Source organism: Rhagoletis pomonella, unplaced genomic scaffold, assembly GCF_013731165.1.
Source record: "Rhagoletis pomonella isolate Grant_MI unplaced genomic scaffold, Rhpom_1.0 Rhpom_scaffold_00010, whole genome shotgun sequence".
Taxonomy (NCBI): Eukaryota; Metazoa; Arthropoda; class Insecta; order Diptera; family Tephritidae; genus Rhagoletis; species Rhagoletis pomonella.
The window spans coordinates 2820861-2839431 of NW_023458564.1; the positions used below are offsets into that span (position 1 = coordinate 2820861).

Below are 18571 nucleotides of genomic sequence, written 5' to 3' on the forward strand. Positions count from 1 at the left end.
GGTAGCACTCAAAGAGAATAATTTTCATTACTCGAATAATTTAAGTATTTTCTTTCATAACACCGTGCGACGGTAAATTTTACACCCACAAAAATTAATATATTCGCGAATATATGAGCAAATTAAAGTAAAACTGCGTTCTTAATTTTTCACTCTGACGTCAGGATTTTTTTTTAATTATTAAAAAATTTCAGTGCAATGTAGAATATCAATGTTGGTATCAAATAAAAGAGAAAATGCTATAGAATTAAAAAATATTAATATTTTTGGTGCAAATATATATTAAGGTCTAATATATACACGACCACATCCTCGAATTTCGTTCTCCTAACTTTATTGGCTTAAAAAAATAAAATTAATTAAAAAGCGCATTTTTAATACTTATTCGTTCTTGTAAACCAAAAACTTTATTGTTTTTTAATTCTACAGAATTTTCTCTTTCATTTGGTATCCATATTATTATTCTACATTGCACTGATTTTTTTTGTAATAATTTTTTGAATTAATCATATCTTTAAAATTTCAAAGTCCTTTAAAAAAATCCTGACGTCAACGTGAAAAATAAAAACGCAGCTTTACTATATTTAGCCCATTGTTTCGTGAGCATATTGATTGCTTTGTGTGTTTTGAAATTTTTTTGATTTTGTCGTACGGTGTAATAATTCAAAGGAAACAAGAAGTATTGAGGCCATCACTTTACACGTACTTGTAGTAAGTACTAATCCTTATTCTGAACACTTGAAGAACCTATTCTTGGTATACAAACATGTACATATACATATATAGGCGATACTTATACATAGCTTAGTTTTTCAAAAATCCCTGTGACAAACAACAAAGATAAATACATACGTTTACGCATATGCACATAAATATGTACATATGTATGTAAACTTATTAGTTGAGGACCTTTGGATGGCAACAAGTTCATTTCTGATGGTTCTGATGGTAATGTACGTATGTAAGGACTGCACAAGTAAGATTTTCTTTTAGGTTTAGATACTTTTTTTTAAATATATATGTATTTCATTTCAGTTATTTAATTTCCATTTAAACGTGTATCTCGTAGTAGTCGTGACAATCCACACAACCGCTTGCCTCGCTAGCACCCGCCGCAACGGCTGCCTCCGGATCAAAGCTGGCCGCACAAATCATACCCGAAGCCGTTGCCGTCGGTGGTTGAACTACGCCACGTGGTGTCTTCTTCCGCGTACGACTCTGCCGCACGCGGGCCTTATGCTAGGAGGGTCTCTTCTGGTACAGACAGTCAATACATGTCGTGTATTCGGGCGCAGACGAGCTGAGCTGGTATGCGGCGATACGCTCGTGTGGACACTGTGGTTCGTGGCTGTACATGAAGGCGGCAGGTGGAGCGGCAGTGGCCGATTCTTGCGCTGGCATTTGATAATGTTGCCCCGTGTGCGGATCGTAGGCGTAACGTTCAAATGCGTTTTCAGCCGACTGCGAACGCAAGGGACCAGTACCCATTGTGTTGATTGTGTAAATGCGTTCGGGTGAAACGCCGTAACGATACGAGCTGCTTGTAGTGCTTTCACGCGATGTTGAACGCTCCAAGGATTTGCTTAAGCGACGCGTACTTGTCGTGGAAGTGCCGGCATCTCGTTGCATACCGGTTGTAGCTGCTGAAATATAATGATCACTACAGGTCTGATTATCATATATCGGGTAATACTGGTAGTAGGCTTCGGAGGCAGCAAGCGCTGCAGCGCGTTGTCCGGTTTCAAAGCTGCCATGCGCGGATTGACTGCGCTTGCGACTGCAGCGGTCAGGAGAACGCGATTCGAAACTTCCGCGTGGTGATTTTAGCGACGAGCGTGGTATATCAAGAGTTGGCTCAGAGCTGCGGCTGTCGAAGCTGCTACGTGGCGAATGCCGCTGGCAGAGACTCGTGCTGGCACGATCGGGCGATAGGTGTTCAATACTATCGCGTGGCGAAATATGTGGGGAAAGTGACTCGACGCTGCAGTCGTGCGCGGGAGCGAGTTTCTTCAGGCAGCTTCGGTCGGGACTCTTCGACTTGCTGGGGCTTGGCGGAGGCTTCAGTATGCCAGCAGCTGGGCTGGTGGGTCGCTTTAGTATTCCACTACCTTCCGAGCTGCGACGAGGGCTGGGAGTGCGCCGTCCGCTGGAAAGGCGATCGGCTGAGGAGTCTCGGCTGGAACTAGCACTTAATCGCTTACCCTGCTCACTGACACTAGAACGAGGTGATTTTATCTTTATTATGCGTACGGGCGAGCTACCTTGCGACTTGGAGCGGTCGGGTGAAATGTGGATACTCTGACGTGGCGACTTCGTCGTTTTCGATTTGGTGCCAGTACTAGCAATGCTGCTACTGCTACCACTACTCGATTTTTGTGCCTTCTCCGAGGGCTTGGACTTGAACACTTTATCTACTTTCTTGTCAATGATGACATGGTGCGCACCCGTTGACATAGCATCTTCCGATTCATCCTCCGACTTTTCGGAAGTTCCTGTCGTTGTTCCGGTGCTGTCAGATTCTGTGGCAGGCCGAGGGGGAGATTCGATTTCAGCCACTACCGTTTGCTGGGTATTTTCTACAACTGTCTGCGGCTCCGGCGAAAGACTTGAGTCATTCTGTTGCTGATCCTGTGTGTCCATTTGCAGATCTTGTGATTCGAGTGCTTGCTCTTTAAGGTTGGCCATGTAAGCGGCGATATCGTATGTGGTGTCAGTGAGCTGTTCGTGTTCCAGATCACTTAAGTGTTTGTCGACTACATGAGTTATTACATCGCTGGCGGAAGCCGTAGCACCGTTGCTACTGCTACCACTACTGACACTTGCCTGGCGCATGCTTGACTTTTTGGAAGACTCTTTTCCCGAATGATGCACAACCGATACTTGCTCAGCGGCGGTCAACTGACTTAGCTCGTTAGCGAAAATTTCTATTACTTCAATATCTGCTTTGGGCGATTGTCTAGGCGACAAACGCTTAGGAGTAGGGACACGATGTAAATTATTACCGTTACGACTACCTGTGTTAGCCATATCACCACCCCTAATTGTTATTGCTCTACTACCACTACTACCTAAACTTAAATTAAAAGCTGCTGCTACGGATGCAGCCTGCAAATCCGACTCGAGTACATAATCCATCTCTTCTCCACGCTCCTCCTCCTCCTCCACGTCCATCTCGCCGATTTCTATGCCCATCTCTTCGATCATAAACATCATTTGACCCGTGGCCTCCATAGCTGCGGACAAAGAGCTCACTGTCGCTGACGCAGTGGCTTCCATGTACTCTGCTTGAGGGGAAGACGATAGTTCGTTTGTTATTGAGTAAGTCTTACCTAAATCTTTCATGAGAACTGGCTGATAGCTCGATGGCGGATGGGATGATTGTATCAAACGCGCTTGACTACCAGTGCTGCCGACCGATAGGGTTGATGTGGTGCTGCTTGGTGAATTGTGGTTTGGTTGTGGTAACGGTGTGGATAGTTTGATTGTGGTTGGGGTATTGTTGGTGATGGTGGTGGTGGTGGTGGTAGTGGTGAGCATGTTTTGAAGCGAACAATCAAAAAGAGCATAGATAGCGAAGCGATGTCGTAAAATCAGAAAGAAAAAGTGGGAAGAAATAGAACAAAATATTATCGATTAGCCTTATAATATGTACAGGTATGATTTAAAGATGATAACTTTTAAAAGCATGACATAAGTTTATGAATTAAGGCAATTAAAAAAATAGAAAAACGTAGGAATTCCAAGGAGAAGAAATACATACATAAATGTATCGTAAATGCCAGCAATTTCTATTTGAATAGAAATAAATAATAGAAAAATATTTAGCGCTTGCACTTTTGATAAGTATTTGACCGAGATATAGAGTAAATAGAAAAATATATTAATATTAATAATATTTTTGCGTTTCCACTTTTGCTAAGTGTTTGGTCGAGCTTCTCTTCCAGTTCGTAGTGTGCGCCTTTATGTTGTTACTCAAATGGAGGGACCCAGAGTTTACCCCGTCCCCGAACGACAAATGGATTTTATGAGAAGCTTTTTCAAGGCAAAAATATACTCGTAGGTTTGCCATTGCCTGCCAATGTTCGGCCGCTATTTAGAAAAAAACAACCTCTTTCTGTAATTTATTTGGGATGTTGCTTTGAGCAGGGATCGAACCTTGGCCCTACCAAAGGGGTAGTATGCACCTCTAACCACTGATCTAAAATATCATTATCAACAAAAAAAAAAAAAAAATTATTTATTTACTGGTTAAATTGCAAGCGAAGTTGGCGAGCGGTACATAACAAAGATAACGGGTTTCTTCGCCTTCAAAGGAAGGCGCCACGTGTTACGAAACGGACACTATGATGGAAATTTTGCATGCACGATTTAAGGGTATAGTTATCTTTCGCGGAAGTGACGTGAATTTTGAACCAATGTTGTGCGATTTGACACCGCTAGGTTTCCCATTGTGAGCTTTTATGAAGTTCTCCCTTAAAGGTAACCTAACCCAAGCCATTTCTCAAACTCAGCCAGATCTATGCGGCAGAGCCAATAGAAATCGCACCACTCGGATCAATGCCACCTTGAGAAGCCGCTGATATTTGAGGGATGTTATATTCCAAAACCTAGCGGCACATACGCACAAAAAGGAAGTGACAAAAAATTGGCAACCGGCTGGTTCAGTGGAGACGGCGGGGTTGTTGGTGGGGAAGAGAACTAAACTATGCGATACAATTAAACCACCGACTTTCGGAGATGGGACAACAACAGTCATATGGGGAACGGCACCAACTATTAGTATGTAACGAACTAACGTACAGATATTTATAGTAGGGTGAGCCCAAAATTATGAGACAAGTCAATAACTATTTCAATGCGTTCAAAAGTATTAATATGACGAAACAGACGGCAAACAGCAACAAAAATGCAAAAACAAAACCCTGTTTGTTGGTGCAGCGTAGGTGAGGTTCAACCAAAAGGTTACGAACCCACTCGCATCACCGTCTGAGCTGCCGGAGATATTTTTAACCCGCCAAGTGATTGGGCTCTGAGTTCGGGATGTTAAAAGGGCGAGAAAGGAACACAGGGCAACAACTACCGACAGCACTAATGGCAAAATACAGGCAACAATACAAAGAATACTAAGGCTGTGGTCGGGATGTGCGTCGATCGCTGGGTGTTCCGCCAAGATTATGCCACCCATGTCCGATACCGAAACAATAACCTCGATTGTGTAGCCTGGCACCACTCCCTCGTCCCACGTGCCTCGTCTGACGCACAAACAAATCAAAGTGACAAAAAATCTGGCACCCCGATTGGTAATCCACCAAACAAATTTCGTTTCCTTTGTTTTAATCACTATCACTTGTAAACGCTCACAATAGGTATGTTTCCCTATTCGTGGCACACTTGGTTCTGCCCCGGTGTGCAGCTAAAAGTTGAACCGCAAATTACGCGCCGATTCGCAAAACCATCGGCCCTCAGTGCCGGTGTTGTTGCTGCCCGATGTATTAGCGCCGGATCGTCAATTCTAAAAACGAATTGGGCGTTTTGGCGGTTACCCCTGTTATGGTTTTTCGCGTCGTATTCGTTCATCGAGTGGATGACATCGAGTAATGGTCTAAGTGATCTAATAGAATCTTTGTAGAACATTTATCCGTTCTAGTGTAAGGGTGAATGTATTCATGTTAATGTTCAAGAGAGGTTGGGTCAATAAGTCATTGAAGAGTTGTGAATTGTAAAAAATGAAAGACCTAACGTAAGAAAAAATGCATTATCCAAATGGAAAGCGACTATATTCGGTCACGCTAAAATTCTTAGCAATTACCCCAAAATTCAGGTCCCCGGACTACATAAAACTGCCTTTCGATCTTGGAAAAAAGTTCAATGACCTTCAAGATCACCCTCCAGCTACATGGACACACACTCAAAAGACCTCTCATTGAATCTCTGGCAGTTACGAAAGAGGCTGCGCCTTGTCTCTTTGTCTAATGTAGCCAAGCAGCTATAAGGTCAGTGGAATGCTGTGAAACATCCTTAAAATTGGCGGTATAATGCAGGAAAGCAAGTTAATAACTAAACTTACTGCATATATTGTGTAGGTTCCGGCCGCTATCTACCTGCAAATCATGGCTTAAATCACACATGCTCTCAGAACCCAAATGTATGACGACCCTACAAATCTGGTACAGCTTCGACAAGAACGGGCCCGGCTTACTCATTTGCCTAAAACCTACTCTACAAGTGACCGGAATTATATTCAGTCACTGCTTGATGGTAGGCTTGCTGGAAGAATTGGCCTGCCGGCTTATTATTTCTGCCGCAGCTGCTGTGACATGGAGGAAATGGAAAGCATAGAACACTGTCTGTCACTGCTAGCAGACGCTCAGTTCATAATCAATTAATTGTCTATCTGGTTATACTACTAGGTGAGCGGACATACCTAACCTAAGAATTTATCTCCGGTTTAACCAATATTCGGGCGGTCGTCGCAGCTGAACGTGATACCTACTGTTGTCCCTGTGGACAGACCCAATAGAGGCTTCACGCTTCTGGGGACTTCCGTCAGTTGAGTTTGACGACAACGACCGAAATCTGGGTGGGGTTATTGTTGTCGCTGCAAAAACAACAAAATAGTCTAGGTAGGCCTTTTGACTACCTGGGGAGCTACTCTGTAATGAAAGAGCAATGCGATGAGATAGGCAAACGCCACTACGGCGTATGTATGTGTATATATTTCTCGTATTTAGTGCTGTTCAATTAACTGCACATCAAGGCGAAATTAAATACATAAGTATATGCCTACGGCGCAGTCCGGCCCAATTCGGACACTAGTTGGGTTTTGCATCTCCGATTTTGTTCATAATTTTTACGCCATGACACCAATTGACTCCTTTACATTTTTTTTTTTTTGGCCAGCCGTTTTCGAGATATCGATTTTTGAAAAAAGCGCACCATGACTTTAAGAAAAATGGAGCTATTGGGACCACATTTTTAATTTTCAAAACAATTTTGTAGTATAAAATCGAAAAAATGTTCAAAACCTTTTTTTTATTAAATTTAAAAAATTGTAATATGTGTAAAAAGTTAATTTCCAAAAAGTATAGATTTTTTTCCAGATGTGGTAAATGTCTTGGCCGTCATCGATGTAACAAACCCTTATCTGAAACCCCTTTCGAAATAAAAAATAGTCGCATGAAGAATGCTAAGTTTAAAAGAGATTAAAAAAGACAGGGACACATCCCGCTCGAAGTATTTATAAAATGCTTGCTGCAAATATCTATAAAATATATAAGGAAATGAATAGTTTGCGAAAACTTAAAAGCAATGAATTACAGAAATGATCGCTAATGTTTAATAGGAAGTTCGATAGTGCATGATTTGATCATTTTAGGTAAAAAGGCACGAGTTATATCTACCTTAGAGTCAAGTGGTTGGGTGTACGACCCAGCGTAGCTTTCGCTTTGATTGTGCCCTGCTGGGAGTCTTCTTCTCCTTCAGATTTGGTACCCGGATCCATGCGCTCAATATCGCTCTGGTGCATTTGTTGATGATGATGCATTTGTTGTTGATGATGTTGCATATGCTTTTGATGCTGCTGCTGTGGGTCTATAGAGGAGGGGATTAGGTCTATGTAGTTTGTGAGAGTAATTAATTTGGAAGAGCGCGAAAAGTTATACAAAAGATTGTATCCGAAGATTTTGATGTCGAATAAGCGAGAGAAAGATAAAAAAAAAATAGTAGTGAAGTAAGAAAGCGGGTTGTAAATTTTACTTAGCGAATACTTCAACTTTTAAGGCAGACAATGGTAAAAGAGCGAAATGCAGTTATTTAGTATTAAAAGGTGAAAGTTAAAAAAAAAACTCATTTTATTGCCGATTCTTGAGAAATATTTATCAAAGTTCAGAGTAGGTTGGTGACACTAAGTTATGAGCCTAAGTACTGGTATGTACTTATGTATGTAAATGTACCTATAGCATCGCCCACGGTCTTACTGCGTCCTCGGAAACCAGTTGGTTGTAGCTGCTGCTGATGCTGATGATGCAACATTGGCACATCGTCAGCCTCTTGGCTACCCGAGAGATTATCATAGTCGATGTTGCCGGCAGAATGACGTTGCGAACCGGATTTCTTTTTGGGTTTACCTAATGTCTGTGAGCCTTGAATGATTGTTATCTGCAAGGTAAAATATAAATTTCGTACAACTCAAACTTAGGCAGAGTATAAATTTATGCAAGCATTAATGCCAAATTATGTGCGTCGAGACCTGTTGTTTTGGCCGTTCCAGCGTCTGGGAACTACCCGAACCGCCACCTTGCGATGAAATTCCCGAAACTGAGCCGGAACTACCAAATCCTTTCATCGGAATTGACATGTTGCGTACACTTTCGCGTATGATCTGACGTATGGTTTTGAGGAATGCGTTACGGAAGTCTGCCGTGCTGTTCGAGAGCACGTAAACCTTTTCGGAACGGCGCTGCAATTGCGAGCGTAAGTGTATCAATTCCCATAAGAAATGTGAGTCCATGTCTTTTGCTGAAGAGGCGCGCACTTGCACCTCGGTGACTGGTATGAGCACTTGGTAGCGTATGATTTCCACTTCATTGGGGGCATTTTTACTCGAGACACCCTAAGTAGATAAGAAAGTGCTTTAGTAGTTTCAACGGTACTTAAACTATGGATCAATTTTTCACTATCTTACCATAAGTTTCTTCTTTTGACGCAAACGTTCTTTGCAAAGGAACACAACCGCTGATTTAAAAACAAAGCACATAGCGTGCAACTCCAAACCCTTCTTGATTTTGCCAAGGAAATCAGAAATATTCAGCCACTCAACGCCGCCATAATAGAGTAGATCACCTACATTGCCGAAATAAATGAAATAATTTTGGTTAAATAGTGTCTAGAGGGCGATTAATTGCTTTAATTGCTATTTATGATTGGCAGAAAACCCTAAAAAATGCTGAAAATAATAAAGCTGTCGAAAATATATAAAGTTTTTTGATCGAAGCCACAATATTTATAAATATTTCTAGACTAAAGCATTACTTTAAGTCTCTCTTCCGAAACGATTATGGACTCCAAAGGGTCTAGCGCAGAGGTTCCCAAACTTATTTTTCTCGTAGACACCTTTCAAAACTTTGCTGGTTTCGGTGGAGCTCTGATGCTCATTTCTAACATATTCCCAAAGCTCATCAAAAAATGTGAAGATTAAATCCAACGATGTAATTTTCCAAAACTAAATTAGGAGTGGCAAAAATAAAAATAAAATAAGTTCACAAGTGCGGCAAGAGCCCTATATACCACTCAAAAAATTTAAGCTAAAAAATAGGCTATCAAGTAACCGTTTTGGTTCTTTACTATCGAAACCAGATAAATTTTCGTGGACCCCCACTTACAACTCGTGGATGCCCATATACGCCAACGTAGGCCCCCTCACATGGACCACTTTGGGAATCACTGGTTTAGCGACATACTGCAACAATGGAAACCGTCGGAGAATATCACCTATGCACATTAGGTCAAATAATTACTTTTTCTGTGCGAAATTAATAGCAGCTGAAATATTTCATTATTTTAATGTAAAAAGATGGAAAACGTTAAAACAAGTGTAAAGGCAGTAAATAAAATTTTAAACAGACTTGGCTTTCGTAAAACAGAACTTACTGCTTTTTTGTATGTTCAAATGATGAGTATATGTTTTAGGTAGTACTCAAAAACATTGTCCAATTAGCTTGGAATGACACAAGTTATTTTCTTACCATACACAACCCGCTCCCCTTTAAAATGAGCTACATAGTAAAATACATAAGTATGGTCACATGTACATAAATGGTTTCTTCTAGCGATTAGTTATGGCATTACCGAAATTCCTAAATTAAAAAAAGAAAAATATTTGCTACATGTCTCGCAGATATGTCTTGAGGAGAAGAGATTACTAAAGCAGTTAGTCTTCATAAAACACTTCATTTTCACTTGAGGTTTCAGTATTTCCAAATTCTCCACCGATATTATCTATTTATATTCAGAATACAAATGCTGCCTTGTGACACATTTACCAAAAATCGCTGGTAACTTCCTGAAAAGAATACGAATGTTTATATAACTAATTGGTTAAAAGAATGTTCAAAGCTCTATTCACTTTGAGTAAAAAAATTGGAAATTTCAGTCCGTGAGTTCTCTCAAGGATTTGCTTTTTTGCAAAGGCGCTAGTGTATTTGTAACATAACCTCGGCTACGCTACAGGAGATGAAATGTAATCCAAATTGAGGCTGCTATTTTTTTTGGTATCACATACTTCCATTTTCACTATTTATCACCATTAAAATGGATTATTTATCACCAAAAAATGTTGGATATATTTTTGGAAATAGCTAAAAATTCGGAAAAAGGTTGGCTATCCTATTTTAGCACTTTAGCGATAGCGAATGTTAGAATCCGGCTGATGGTCGACACAGTTGGCTTTTTCATTTCGAAAAGAACCTCATTAACAAGAAAATCAATGTTTTCAGATATAAATATTTTAGTATCCTCTCCAAATTGTTTCCCATAATTTTCGTATTTATTTGATAAATAATTGTAGAAAATACGCGTTTTTTCTTCTAAGAGTTTCATGGAACTTTCGCAAATATCAGCAGCACCAAATTTCTTTTCAACATGGTTGACAACCGAAAAAGGCTTTTCTTTTTTCTAACATCCAATCAGCCAAACTCCAAACATCTTGCCTTTTGTGATAGCATGATAGCCCACAAAAAAACCGTTTTTCTTGAAAACGGCTAAAAACGGCAAGTTAAGTAAAATAAATTGAACTCATTACATCTTAATTTATCCAGTTCCGATTCCAATTTGTTTGCCTAAAGTTAACAAAATTGTAAAAGCTTACATAAAATCATAAATGGAAATAAATTAGGAAATTTTTGAGGTTATGCAAATAAGTCAGTTTTTTGCAAACAAATGATAAAAAGTCACGTTTTTAAATTGGGACATAGGTTCTCACTTAGATATAGTTTTTTCCCCCATTTAAAATTTTCTTTTAGTTATTCGAACTTTACAAAAACAATGCACTTGAAATTTACAAAATAAACTGGTTGCGCAAACAACGTATCAATAACGTTTTGAAAGTGTAACTTTGGTTTATTGCTGTATAACGGTGTTTTTTATTTTACAAAAACTAATTGAAGTTTCTGTTATTTTGGAGTATTCTCTACAGAATGGCAACAAAAAATAATGTAAAACTGCCTTTACGAAATTGGACTTTCGCACAGCCAAATGTATCATTTGACCTAATGTGCTATGGTATGAACGCCTAGTATGGCGGAAAGCTATAGACAAAGACTTGAAGGGGATGAAGATGATCGTTCTTGTTATGGCCTTGAACGGCGCGCCAGTCTTAGAGAAGACGATATAGGAATCCAAAGGAATGATTGTGAGGTATCAAGGTCATTATGGTCACGGTTCAGTAGAAGCAAGACGGGAGCATTTTTGCTACTCAACAGATCTGTAGTAAGAGTTATTATCGGTGTTATCACAACACTCTCTCTGAGCAGAACCACCGCAATTAGTATAATGAGTAATCAATTGATCCATGCTAAGAATGGACAGCTACGTCCCCGAGCGGAAGTATGGAATTTCCCATACACGTCTTCCTGAGTTAATTTATTACATATCGTCGCCTGCATAAAAGATTGTCGTAAGCGCCATTTTGACGATGTTTAGTTATAGATGCAGTTACATATTTTAAAATATGATCTTTTGATTGGTGTTATCAGTTAGTGGCTACAAAATTGTTGACAAATGTCCAATAAGATACAATTTTATTAAAAATAATAATTAACAATAAACATTAAAAAACAATAATTCAAAAATATCTTGAACTAGTAACCAGAGCACTAGAATAATATCCAGAACGTTCCCACAAAAGAACCAAACGGGAACAAAAGTATTGGGTGCTCTTTGAACGAGAACAAAATGAAAACAAAAGTTTCGAGCACGTTTCCGTAAAGAACAAAATGCGAACAAAACTCTTGGGAAGAATAACAGAATGATAACGAAATTTTCGGGAACGTTTTCAATGAGAATGAAAGTATCGAGAACGTTTTTAAGGAGGATAAAATAAGAATAAAAGTCTGGGGAACATTCCGCTAGAGAATATAACGAGAACAAAAGTTTCAACGTTAAGAATAAGATGGGCGTATGCATATTGCGATGAAAAATCGTTTTAGTGAGAACCACTTTTTTTAATTCTATCTGAACTGCTCATTCACAGAAAAATTTTTAAGTTTCTATGCAAGAAAAGTTTGCTCCTTTAGTCTTTCGTTGATGTAATTTGCATAATTATCTTACATTCTTTGCGAATAGTTCAGATTAGTTTCCGTTTCGTTCTCTGGCAGAAAGTACCTCAGACTTTAGTTCCCAAATTGTTATTCGAGAGAAAGTTCTTACGACTTTTGATCCAGTTTAGTTTTTTTCCAAAAAGTTTTGGAGAATGTTGTTCGCATTTCGTTCTCTTAGAAATGTTACCGAAAGTATTGTTCGCAATTTGTTCTCTTTGGGAACGTTCCACAGAGTTTTGTTCTTATATAATTCCCATTGAAACCGTGTTCAACAGTTTTATTCATTCTGTTTCGATCACAGCTTTTTTTCTCGGTCCCTGCTAGTAACATTCCCCGAGTTCTAGGAGATAATCTATTGTCGCGTTTTTGAGAAATTGCATTCCAAACTTCAACCGCGATTTCACCAAATCCGCCGAAAGTAACATACGAAAATCTTTTAACCAGGCGACGATATACAAGCGGAAGCCCTGGTTAAAATTATTTCTGTTCTAAGTGTGATTAAAAAGCTTTTGTTTGCATTACTTAAATGTATTGTCGCCGCCGGGGTAAAGGTTGCAAACTCCATTTTTCCGATCTTATCATAGCGGTGTATATCTATAAGATTCCTCTAGGTGACACACGTTCTACCAAAGATCTTTTTACATTGCCAGAACGCTGTTAAGGCTTTGGAGATCCATTGCTCAAAATGAGACTTCCATAAAAACTTGCTCTTTAAGACTAGACCAAAATACTTTACTTCGGAAGAAATTTCAATAATGACTGTTTTAAAGGCAGGGGTAATAAAGCCGTCCAACTTTCTCTTTCTAGTGAAGAGCATAACGCTAGCTTCGGTGGGGTTAGCGGACAGCCAATCCCTCCGTACCAAGTCTCAATCATACCCAGTGTTATTTGTGCTTTCCTGCTGACAGAGAAGGGCCTGCAATTAGGCAGGTAATATAATCTACATTGACCCGTGCGTAGATATTAGAGCCGTTAATTTTGACCAGCAGGGAGCAAATTATAAAGCACCAGAGTAAGGTAGAAAGCACACGGTCTGAGGGCAGCCCAATGAACTCCGCACGTGACATATTTATGCCCTTTTGCCTGACTCCTAACGAACCACTGCGCGATCATTGTGCGAATCTATGTACATAATTTACCAGCACAGAATCGAATTCATGTCTTAGTTGCCGAGTGGTTTTTAGTGATAGCATTGCGAATTCTGACAACCATATTTTGCAGAGCGGTCTCATAAGATTTCCCCACCTGATTAGCACGTTTATGCAAAGACAGAGGATGATGTGAAAGCGCCTCCAAGTATATTCAGACAGGCAGCAAATCGAGCAATTAGCGAAGCTTTCTCGTTTAAGGCACTAATTGAGCTCGATTCATCATACAAAATTTCAACAATTGACATGACAATGACAATTCATAATTGCCCGATTAGTGCTTAATTGCATGCCAATTGAATGAATTTTTTCATGCAACCTTCCTGGTTATGTTTAACTTAGACTTTGAGGTATGTTTATTGAACAAATAGCAGTCAGCTGTTCATTCCCGGTCCAATTTTACAGCTGATATTCCATCATATATATTTTTATATGGATATATTAAGGAAAATAAGAGTTAGTTTTTCTTTTCGATACCATATCAAATTCTGGATTCCCATTAAACATATCTGGCTATAAAAAGAATATTTTCCAGCAGTTTGAGACAAATGAAAAGGTGAATCACTTTCTTACTGGTGTAGTCAACTACTTTTACCACCCTTTTGTATCATTTGCATGCCCACTAGAAAATGCGTTGAAATGTGGATAAATTAAGGAACTGATTTCCGATTTCCTGAAAAGTGATTGGACTACGTTCCAAATTTACCGTGTGTGTTTGTTCCGAAACCACTTTCAAACTAAATAAAGGTACCATTGTACCAACTTTTTCATCACTGTAGCTAATGGAGCAGCTGACTGCGCGACGATAATCGAGCAGCTGTTTGTAGCTCAATTAAATTTCTGTCTGAACTTAACACAATAGGCGTGAAGTATTCTGCTAGTACTCATGATTCATCTTAATTTCTTGTATTATTTTTAATAAACTTCTTGCTCCAATTATTTTCGCGTAGATGCGAAATAAAGCCTGCTTTATTTATAACTTATAACTTTAGCGTAAGTAAAAAAAAGTAAAAATTATAACTTTAGCGTAAGTAAATTATTTTATTATTTAAAAGGAGTTACCAGCTTTTGCGACCGTGGTGACGATCTATATATATAGTTATTTGGGATATATTACTTTTTAGAAAAGTGCTTATCTTATTCTAAAACATAAATTTCTTAAAAAAAATTCTTAGCCCCATTTTGACTAAGAATGCGTCCATTCTATTTGCCACTACACGTTGAATTTAAACAGGCGTAATGGCCTTCGTAAAGGATATGGCAGTAGAAAGCCGATGAATAGCTATCTACGTTTTTTTGATTGCCCTTCAGCTACAAAGCTATTCCACATTTAAATAAAAAAGACTTTTTATTTCCTAATTTTCTGAGTGGCTCCTATACTACGACTGAATAAAATAAATAAAAATACATATGTATATCCATTAGAGAATACGTCATTGCACACACCAGTAACCTCACCTGGACTCAAATCAATGGGTTGCTTGCATGACTTCTGATGTTGTCGGAACAAATGATCGAATATAGCACCATATTCCTCGTGAATTCGTTGCATTTCATTGATATGCTCGGCCACTTTTTCCATGCCCTTGAGGGCCTCTGCAATGCACACGAATAAAAACACAAAACAAAATAAATAAATACAGGCAAATAAATCACAAGTGGCTACATATACAAAAGGTAAAAGATTTATTTATGTTACTTATTAAAATCATATCATTAATTAAGAGGAAAAATTCAAGTGTTATCGAAGGCCATTGGTTGGCTATGAAAAAAAAAAAATACGTGCATTTCACGCATGTTAACGACGCACAAGTACTTACCGCACAAGTGTAGGTGTTCATCGGCTCGTGAATCGGTTAAATTCCGCAACTGTTGCAAAAGCAAAGGATATTTGAGAATGCGCTGTATTGGTTTGATTAAGTACGATTCCAGAGTGCTGCTATGTTGCTGCTTCGGATTACGTGCGGCAAGGAACTCCTGTAGTGCGTGATTACCTTCATCTGTGAATAAGGGGGAAAACATTAAAAAGGTAGAGAACATAAAGCAGTTAACACAGAAAATATTTAGATAACTCGCACTAGGTCATGTTTATACTGTGTAGATACGTACATATGTAAGCCCAAGGTGGCTAATGAACAAGGCCAAAAAATAAGCAAGAAAAACTCAATTTTTAGCGCTAAGATAAGCACTAAAACATTATGCTTGAAAATACGATCGAGAAACAACATACAAATTTAAGTACAGTTTAATGTTTAATTCAGTTAATTTCAAGGATTGAAAAATTACAATTGACAATAAAGTAAAGAATAAGAAAGATCTGCGCTGGTCATTCAAGCGCGTTGAACAGACGGATATCCACTGATGTGAATGGGGAGAATTTAAAAATATATACATACATATTTCTAGTGCTGTTAATGCATCTATGTAGTTATTAATTTTTTATTGTTATAGAAACTAATGCGGCTTATATTACACATAGATGCGAATCCTTATCTATTTTTAAAACTGAGTATATATATTTTTTTAATATTCTTTATTCTCACTTTAAGATAACTTATTTTCGTCAGTGGGTAGGTTCAGAAGGCACAGCTTGAGCGCAACCGTTGCTAAAGAAATCAGTAGAGTCATCAGAGTCATCTGATCGCCTTGATACATTAAATAGCTGTCAAATTCAACTCTCAAAGGTACACACAACTTGTTGACTCAAATGATCCGAAAGATACTACGATCATCTAACACGCAACTGTTCAGTTGATCATAAGTACACAACAACGCGTTCAGAAGGTGCAATCACAACAGTTACTAACCTGTTGCGCCTTCTGAACGTGCCCAATAACACCAACGCCTTCTCGTAGAGACAAACCTTTGGTTTACAATTTTTGTATGCTAACCGAAATGCATTTGAAGTTAAGAGTTAAAAAAAACCAAATCTGTTTTTACCTGGAACCGAGAACAAACGGTATGATCGAAAGTAAATGTAGTTCTCGTAGTTTTGTTCCCAAGAACGCTTCAAAATCAAAACCAAAATGAGAACAAAACAGTCGAGAACGTTCTCAAAGCGAATTATATACGAACAAACCCCTGTGGAATGTTTTCAAAGAGAACAAAATTATAACAATACTTTCGGGAGCAATTATAAAAAAAATAAATAAAAAATGGGAACAAAAGACTCCGTAACGTTTTGGAAAAGAACTAAACGGGAACAAGAGTGTAAAGAACTTTTTCTCGAAGAACAATTTGGGAATCAAAGTCTCAGGAATTTTCTGATAGGCAATGGCAAACCTCCGAGTGTATTTCTGCCATGAAAAACAGCTTCTCATAAAAATACAATCGCCATTCGGAGTCGGCGTAAAACTGTTGGTCCCTCTGTGTGTGTGACAACATCAAGGGGCACGCTACAAATCGGAGGAGAAGCTCGGCCAAACAATAACATATGTGTAAGCGCCAATCTATTATATTATTATTATTGTTAGAAAGTCAATGAAAGACTTAGAATACGATATTTGATTGCAGAAAAAATGATTTTTTTTCATAAATGGACAGTTTACCCTAATGATAAACGTTCAGGAAATTTAAATGATCCAGATTTCCGGGGGGAACGGGTATTTCATACCAGCACGTAGACTTCCCTCTCTTAATGCCAACTTCTCTAAACTTTTGTTCTCGTTTTGTTCTCTAGCAAAACGTATCTTATTTGATCCTAATTGAAAACGTTCTCGATTCTTTTGTTCTCATTGGAAACTTTTCAGAAAGTCTCGTTCACATTCTGTCCTTCTTGAGAACGTTCCCAAGAGTTTTATTCGTATTTTGTTCTTTAGGAAAACGTTCCCAAACCTTTTGGATATTTTCTTTTTCCCGTTAAAACTGCTCGCAATACTTTTGATCCAGTTTGGAGCTTTTGTGGGAACGTTCTTGACGTTATATTTTGTTCTCAAGCAGAACTTGATCAAAACTGGAACGCGTTCTCTGTCCCTGGTTTTTAAAAGTTTTTATTAAGCTTCACCTGTGTGTAATGAAATCTTCCAATCAACTACGATTCTAAGGATATGCGCTATAATAGCGATTCTTTTCATTTTTAATGCGTGGTACGCTGATCTCAAGAACTGTCAAAATTACATATAAAAACAAAGCTCAAGCAATGCTCAAAATAAATTTATTAAGCCGAATTTTCTTAAGCTGTGCGCAGTTCTTAAGCAATTTGCTGTGATTTCTACCACGACTGTCCGTTCCATTATCTTGTGGTGGCAGAGTGAGACAGCATGCTGTGAAATATTAGATCGTCGATGTTTTTGCAAAACCGCCCATCGACCAGTTGTACAACCGCTTAATCGCCGTTGTGGAAAAATGACATTTGGTAACCCTGAATTCCAGGCATCGAGATTTATGCATAAAAATCGTTAAATAGTTATTAAAACAGCAGATTTTTGAAATAATTGCTAGAGAAAATACCGCTTATTAAGGCAATGCCTTCAAAGAATAAACCATTTTTTCGCTCTCCTGTAAAATTTTAGTGCCGCAAGATAGGCGGTTTTGCAATTGGGCGATGGGCGGTTTTGCAAAAACATTGACGAGATGTAAAATTCCTTTGGACACTACTGTGCACACACAAATAATAATGGCAGTTTATTTCTTGACCGTTTTCTTAAGAGATCCGTACTTCGCCTTACATATATTTACATTAAAATAAGCAAAATATGCACGTTCGTTAAGGTTTAGCTAGGACACCCGGAATAATTAAAATAATCAATTCCAAGCAAAAGCTTAAAATTTTCGACGTTGCTAATGAAAAACGCTTACGATTTTAAAAATTATTTTGAGCAAGTAATCAACTAAAATGTTTTCATTTAGTATTCGATTTTTTGTTGTGTTTGGTATTTAGATTTAATAACGATGTGTACATTTGGGTTAGGCGCCACTATTACGCAGTGGTCGCTGTAATGTACATTTAATCACAGTTCGATGAGGTTTTTCTGCTACCTCCCCAATAATTCCGAGAATGAAACAGTTTCTCGAAGGCTAAAGAAAACTCTTGATGCTGTAGTTGCTGAATTACTATGGTTGGGAATTCGGAATTCATCTGTTTGGGTGCGACGATGAATTTGTTGTAAG

At 38.5% G+C, this 18571-nt stretch overlaps 1 protein-coding gene across 1 annotated transcript in view; it reads right to left on the reverse strand.

The window, feature by feature from the left end:
• Positions 1-549: 549 nt before the first annotated feature.
• LOC118745946 (protein still life, isoforms C/SIF type 2-like) overlaps positions 550-18571 on the reverse strand; it is a gene marked incomplete in the record, with an annotated part of 407983 nt that continues 389961 nt past the window's right edge. The window contains 7 exon segments of the mRNA XM_036479612.1: positions 550-3433; positions 7401-7590; positions 7953-8157; positions 8249-8611; positions 8684-8841; positions 14921-15058; positions 15283-15462. Of these exon segments, the coding sequence (XP_036335505.1) occupies positions 1240-3433; positions 7401-7590; positions 7953-8157; positions 8249-8611; positions 8684-8841; positions 14921-15058; positions 15283-15462 (3428 nt within the window).